This window comes from Olea europaea, chromosome 18 (assembly GCF_002742605.1).
Source record: "Olea europaea var. sylvestris chromosome 18, O_europaea_v1, whole genome shotgun sequence".
Taxonomy (NCBI): domain Eukaryota; kingdom Viridiplantae; phylum Streptophyta; class Magnoliopsida; order Lamiales; family Oleaceae; genus Olea; species Olea europaea.
This window is the reverse complement of record NC_036254.1, coordinates 10,472,110-10,479,237: the sequence shown is the minus strand read 5'-3', so window position 1 is coordinate 10,479,237 and position 7,128 is coordinate 10,472,110. Positions and strand designations below refer to the sequence as shown.

General features: G+C 33.9%; 1 protein-coding gene across 2 annotated transcripts; it reads right to left on the bottom strand.

Moving 5' to 3' along the window:
- Positions 1–1,791: 1,791 nt before the first annotated feature.
- Positions 1,792–4,845, bottom strand: LOC111367429 (DPH4 homolog). 2 transcript variants are annotated; one of them, XM_022988293.1, is made up of 2 exons: positions 4,679–4,845; positions 1,792–2,543 (listed from the first exon to the last, which is right to left on the bottom strand). In XM_022988293.1, exons 1-2 carry the CDS (start codon positions 4,814–4,816, stop codon positions 1,986–1,988), a joined length of 696 nt encoding a protein of 231 aa, XP_022844061.1. In that variant the 5' UTR covers positions 4,817–4,845; the 3' UTR covers positions 1,792–1,985. The 2 variants fall into 2 exon arrangements, with proteins under 2 accessions (XP_022844061.1, XP_022844062.1); XM_022988294.1 differs by lacking the exon at positions 4,679–4,845 and adding an exon at positions 4,284–4,377.
- Between the last annotated feature and the right edge of the window lie 2,283 nt (positions 4,846–7,128).

The window sequence follows — 7,128 nt, the reverse complement described above, 5'->3', positions numbered from 1 at the left end:
TAAGGAAAGTTGTCTTCGCACAAACATGATTATATCTTTACTCGGTCGTTAATTTTTTGTCATAACTTTCTATTTCAATATTTGATTAAGAAGATTCAAAATGTGTTAAAAAGTTAATTCGAAGGGCTACAACTAATAAAAAAAAGTAGCAATTTTTCTATTAGAGCGACTACTATGTCAAAATGGGTTTCAATCTCCGACTAAATTTCAGGAACATTACTTGTACAGTTGAAAATTGATTTGTTAGAATTTTTTTATTGAATTTCACTGTTTTTTGACTTCTAATTACATTCAATTGACTCTTAATAATCTTCAATTATACATTTTTTTTTTGTCTGAATCAATTATTGGATATTTGCAATTTTATCACGAACTTCGTATTCTTCTTTTTCAGTCCATTTTTCGCTTCTTTCTTCCAATTCACCCAATTTGTCACGAGTTTTACTTAAAACATAATTAAGCTCTAATTCATTCAAATTAACAATAGCTGCTTTCATTTAATAACCACATAAGCATATAAAAATACACTTATCAATTGGGTTGAGTTGGGTTTTATCAACCCTACATGCGTCATACAACTCCAAGCAATGTGGCACACTAATATTTATGTTGATTTTTTCTTTTCCTTATTTTTTTTTTATTTTTTATTTTTTTAACAAAACTCGATATAGTTTAGGGATCTCTTTATTGATTTGTTTATGATATTCAGAGAACAGAATGTCAAGGGTCTGCAATTGATATTTTTGTCACTGTAGCATGTTTAGTATGGTTTAAACTAAGAAAGTCATTCGTACAAAAAAAGGACTCACAAAATTCCACCAGATACCCATAATTTGTGAATCCCAAGTCGTGATAAAGGATACCAAAAAAATCCCCCACTCTTCCCCTCACCCAATTGTGTGTTGCCTGTGGCATTTCTACACACAGCTTTGTTGGGTTTAAACAGCACAACCAACAAGAATTCACCTACTTTTTTCTTCCTTAATATTACAAGATGATAAAATGGTCTGCCGACAATTAAGGGTGGACATGGTTCGATTTAGTTGGATTCTCATTAGAACCGAATCGAACCTGAAATTTTCAGGTATTTAATAAATAGTACCGTCGGATCCCAAGTTAATTATGGAACCGTTCGGATTCGGCTCCCAGGTTCTATACTATAATTAATTTTTTTAATATTTATAAAACTAAATTAATTCAATTAATGACATGTTTAATCTTAACTCTTACGAAATAACGTAATCCAATCTTATATGTCTTTTGCATTTCTCTTTGGTGAGTTTTTCATAGATTTGATTGTTATAATCACAGGAAGAGGACGATAGCAAGCTTACAATAATTAAGAGAGCTGCTGTCCAACTTTAATTCAATTTCTCCAAAACGGTAAAAATAACACTACGATAGAATAACATATTTGGATAAAACTTAGAACAGTTTGATTAAGTTGGACTCAGATTGAAAATTAGAAATATGAAAATCATATTTTTGGATTTGAGCTAAATTAATTAATTAACAAATTTATTTAAAAAAAAATAAAATAATTTGACTTATTTAAAATAAATAAATTAAAAAAATTATAGAGATTTAGTTCTTATTCAATTCTTCAATTCATGATCTAGATCCGAAAATCGAATCGAACCCGTCGGTTCTCGATTCAAACACCCATTCAAATATTTAATTTAAGAAGAACTGCTCGATTCGATTTAGTTCGAATCGGGTCCAATTCGGCCTCATTTGATTCGAGAGTTTTGTCTAACCTTAATAAAAACTATGCAATAGATCTCTTGCGAGTTCAAATCCTTTGCTATTCAAATAATGGCACCACAGGCCACAACAATTGCATGAACAATTGAATCAGTACACATTACAAATTTTAATCAAAATGACCTGTCATTTTTCCAATTCTCTGTTACATTCCACAAAATTATAGATAATCTTAAATCACTTGCTCAGACCAAAATTGCAGATTAATGGAAAAACTATTATCAATTACTCAACTCAGTTTGAAGCTTACTATCAGAATTAATCAATAACCGTACTTTAAGCGAGCATGACCCACAAGGAAGAACAACAGATGCAGGTGGAGATCTAGGCGCTTGCAAAACAATTTTACTCCCATTTTTCAACAGTGGATATCCCATATCTGACAACTCCAAAGAATCGATTAGGAAGTAATCGCCACATCTGCAGCCGTACGAAAGCTCAAAAATATCACCAACCTCTTCGATTGACAGATCCTCTAATCTGATATCTTCAGCAGTTGCAGAATCTTGCCTCGAAGATTGCAGCTCGTTATCATAAAGTGCACGAGATTTTGAATCTCCGAGGATTTCCCAAGCCCTCTGCACCTCTAAAAACCTTCCGCCCAACTCGTTTGCAGGATTTGATGTTTGGGATGTCGTTTGCATTTTATCTGGATGATAACTCAGAATGGCAGTTCGGTAGCATGTACGAATTTCGTCAGAGCTAGCATCTTCCTTCACATCGAGGATCTCATAATGAGATTTGAGGATTAAATTTCCACTCTCAATCATGATTGAACACTGCACGTATCAAAAGATCCATTACAAGAGCATCAAATGTATAGCAGGCTACAAGTTTGGCTATGCTTAAAAGGTTTTCTAACAGGTAAATAAGTTCTTTCAAAAAGAAAAAATTTATTGATCAAAGAAGGTAATGAATTATTTATTTTGACACTAAGGTATTACTTTGAGAAAAAATAACTTTTTATTAAAAGTAAGTTATCTAAAGACAAAAAGTTACTTAGGCCCCGTATGGTAGTTATTTTTTTCAAAATACGTTTTTCTCTTTTTTCTTTTCAACCACACATTCTTTATTAAAATAATATTACACGTAAATCAAAAACTTTTCCTTATTTTTCAACCACACAGTTCACATCAATTTACTATTCTAAAATGTATTTTTACATAAAAATCTCTATCAAACACTCCCTTAAAAATTAACTTTATTTTTTTTTGTAAGCTTAGCCAAAGATGCTGTAAGAAAACCTAGATTGCAAAGTCGAGGACCAAACAAGAGGCAAAAGACTACACCAACTATTGATTAAAATAATTCCCAAATCCTGCAATTAGTAGAAACCAAAGTTTCCTGTTATTCCATCATGGCATTTGAATCAGATTATACAGTCCTCATAATCCTATCAGGGAAATAGGCCCTTCCAGCTGTACATCTTCCAGGATCTATCTATTATGTGCATCTTACAGTAATATCTAGGAGCTTAATTCATAAAACAACTTCTTCCGTTTGGGCACTAACAAATGTACTTCTGTAACGTGTTGACCAACATATGAGCATAATCATCAGACTAAGCCACAAAATAGAAGAATAAACCAAAAAGTTTACCATGTTTGCACATCCAATCCCAAAAGCAGCCCAATTATCGTATTTTTTAGGTAGCCACAAGTTTTCTCCTTGTTTTTACTTGAACAACCAGAATGGCAAGGGAAAGTCAGCTTTTTACCCAAATTAAGGTGACTCAAGTTATTGATAATAAGTTGGCAGCTTTCGTCTTCCGGAGAGCATTCTGACAAAGTGCTTAGTTCAGTCTATACCATTATTTTGAAATAGAGATCCACAAACATGCCAAAGAAACAACATATCACCCCAAAGTCGGCTTTCATTTAATTCCGTAAGAAAGTAACTTTTTATTCTAAAATCCTATAGTGGGCCTATATTGTATGAAGTTTGCAACCATTTTTAACCAATAGGGGCTAACTAAATACAAAGTTTTGTCACTTGTTAAATACAACATCTCATTTTCCTATATCAACACATCTCAGTTTTTTTCTTTTTTTGTTCTTATCATTCTAACATTTTAATATTTAATATTTTCATTTCATGGGAATAAATAGCATCCATCAATGGTAACAGACAGTATCAAGCAAGCTCACAATAAAATTGTTGTACACAAGAAAAGTAAACATTTTTATATTTTATACTTTTAATTGTTAGATAACTTTACACCAATTAGAATGACAGTCAAACCACATAATATTTTGTAGAAACAGATCATCAGATAAAAAATCAGAACCCCCTTTTCCTTTTAATTTCAGCTTCATTTGTGAGGGTTCGCGAATCAATAAGATGTGAAGTAACATTCCAAGCCATAGTACTACCAGAAGCTTCTACCACTCCAATAATATGTAGACTCATCAAAATTTCCCCATCAGCAATATTAAATAATGCAATATCAAAAACCAAACATCAATAACGAAAAATTAAGCCCAAACAAGTAAATGGTCATGAAAAATGATTAGGCATACCGTTTTTAGTATGACCCTACACATCATAACAAAGAGCACAAACACAAAATTTTCATATTTGATGAATTTTAACTCAAATGTGTACAGGGCCGGAGCCGGACCTGGGGTATATTAACTGCCCCCACTGGATTTTGGTCCTGGGTATTTCACGTATTACACTTGAGGGGCAGCAAGTTTTCAAAGCTAGGAGAAAACAGTGAACAACCGCATCAAAAATTCAAGAGAAGTGTGGTCGAAAAAATCAATGTTGCTAGAGGAAAATTATCATCAAGAATCAACAGTTTTGGAACAAATTATAAGGAGTTGAGATAAAATTAAATCATTCACACAACATTCAAATAGAATGCGATTTCATCATATAAAGCCATTTTTACACTAATAAAATCCGATACTACCTCCCAAGTTTGGTGATGCAGAAGTTGAGTAGAAAGCACAGCACCACGAGATAAATTGGTGCCCAGGGGCGATGAATTGTTCCCGAATTTTAGCGTAAACCGAGGAAGAGATCCGATCGTCCCCTTTGCTCTATACATAAACTGTAAACAGGCTGGGTAAGAGTTGGATATCTCTGCCTTTAATTTGGGCTTTTTTTCAGATGGGCCTCAAGCAAGCGAGTAATAAAAAAAGTGGAAATTACACAAAATCATATCATTAAAATCTTAAATTCTAAAATCAGGGGGAAAGTTTAATATTTCAAAAATCAAAAATTTTATTTTAATTAATATTTCTATAAAATAAATATCATTACTCACAAACCCTAACTCTCTCTCTCTCACATTTCTCCATTCTACCCTAAAACACCCGTCGCCTCCCTGATTAAAAAGAAAATCGCCGTCTCCTTCTCTCTCTCAACCTTTCCCGGAAGCACAATTTCGGCATCGGAGGCGCGACCACCCTTCTAATCGGTGGAGTTGAGGCGCGGCACGGCGTTCCCATCAGCGACTAGCAGAGATCTATTGGCTCATCTACTTCGGCAGCGATCTGGAATGCACCACCATGCATCACAGCGATCTGTCGCCGTCACCGATGGTTATAGCTATGGATCGACTGTGACAGTTGTAATGGCTATGGTGCCGTGGTGGATTTGTTGTTGCGGTGTGGTGAATTTGTAGAGTTCTATAGCTGGTTTGTCGTGATGATGAAGTGGTGGTGGTGGTGCCGTGATGTACCTCGTGATTCATGAAGCATATCTGTAAGATCTACAAGAAGAGAAGGAGATCTTTTGAGATGAGACCGTGGTTTATTGCTGTGTCGTGGGTTGTGGTGGTGGCTACGATCATATGGTGGTGGTAGTGGCTACGGTGTTTATTGCTGTGTCGTGGGTTGTGGTGGTGGCTACGATCATATGGTGGTGGTAGTAGCTACGGTGGTGGTGATGTTCACTGTAGTGGTGGAGGTGGGAATGGCTTTGGATTGAGTTGTTATCTATGGTATTTTTAGGTGATATTTGGGTGGTGGTGGTGGTGGTGGCTGCTTACATATTTTGGCGTTGGCGGTGATGATCAACGATGGTGGTCGTGGTGATTGTGGCACGTTGGTGTTCTGCGATGTGTTGAGGTGGTGATGGTTCTGGTGGGTGGAACTAGCTGAAAAATTACGCTTGGGTGGTGTTGGTGAGGTTGTGAATTGAACATTGTTAGTGTGTTTGGTGGCGGTGGTTGTGGTGGTTTTTGGCGACAGTGGAGGTTGTTGGTTTCAGAGTTTGGCGTGTGGTGGTGGTGTGGTTACTGTGACGGTTGTCATGGGGGGTGGTGGTCGGGGTAGATGGGATGTAGGGGGTGTTTGTGACCAGTAATTTGTGTCTAATAATAACATGTAACCTAAAAAATGCAATTGTGACTATAATTTATTAAGTTGTGACCAATAAAAATTTTGATTTTGTAATCAATCAATAAATTGTGACTTATGAAATTTTTGATTTGTGACCGTAAAAAATTTGATTTTGTGAACGATCAATGAATTGTGACCTATAAAATTTTTGATTAGTGACTAACAAATTAAATGTGGCCAATAAAAAATTTGATTCTGTGACCAATCAATGAATTATGACCTATGAAATTTTTGATTTGTGACCGACAAATGAGTTGTGACCAATAAAAATTTTGATTTGTGACCGATCAATGAATTGTGACCTATGAAATTTTTGATCTGTGACCGACCAATAATTTGTGACCTGTAGAATTTTGAATTTGTGACTTATAAATAATTTGTGACCAATTAACTTGATAAGTTGTGACCAAATATATAAATTTTTAATCAATTATTTCATTAATAAATTTTAATAGTATCTGAAACTTGAAATTGCAAACCTTCTTCTCTTAATTTTGAAGTAGGCTATAAATAAACTCTTACAAATTAATTTTTCCATTTTTTTATTTCATAAATAATACGTGACCTAAAAATTGTGTTTGTGACTTATAATTTATTGAGTTGTGACTGAAAAATTAATCTGTGACCTATAAAATTTTTGATTCGTGATCGAAAAATAATATGTGACCTATAAAATTTGTATTTGTGACTTATAATTTATTGAGTTGTGACCGAAAAATTAATCTGTGACCTATAAAATTTTTGATTCGTGATCGAAAAATAATATGTGACCTATAAAATTTGTGTTTGTGACCGAAAAATAAGTTGTGACCAATAATATGATAAGTCGTGACTAAAAATTAATCCGTAACTAATTATTTTTGGATTTGTGACCAATAAACAAATTGTGACTTACAAAATTTTTGAATTGTGATTGTAAAAAAATTTGTGACATAAAATTTTTGATTTGTGACCAAAAAATAATAAGTAACTAATTATATTGTTAATTAGTGATCAAATTGTATAGATCCGTGAC

Excerpts from the sequence above, each read along its gene's own strand:
- LOC111367429 (XM_022988293.1), bottom strand. The coding sequence starts at position 4,816 with ATGTATAGAGCAAAGGGGACGATCGGATCTCTTCCTCGGTTTACGCTA. Across the intron at positions 2,544-4,678 it reads TGCATCACCAAACTTGGGAG|TGTTCAATCATGATTGAGAG; the intron begins GTAGTATCGGAT and ends TGATACGTGCAG.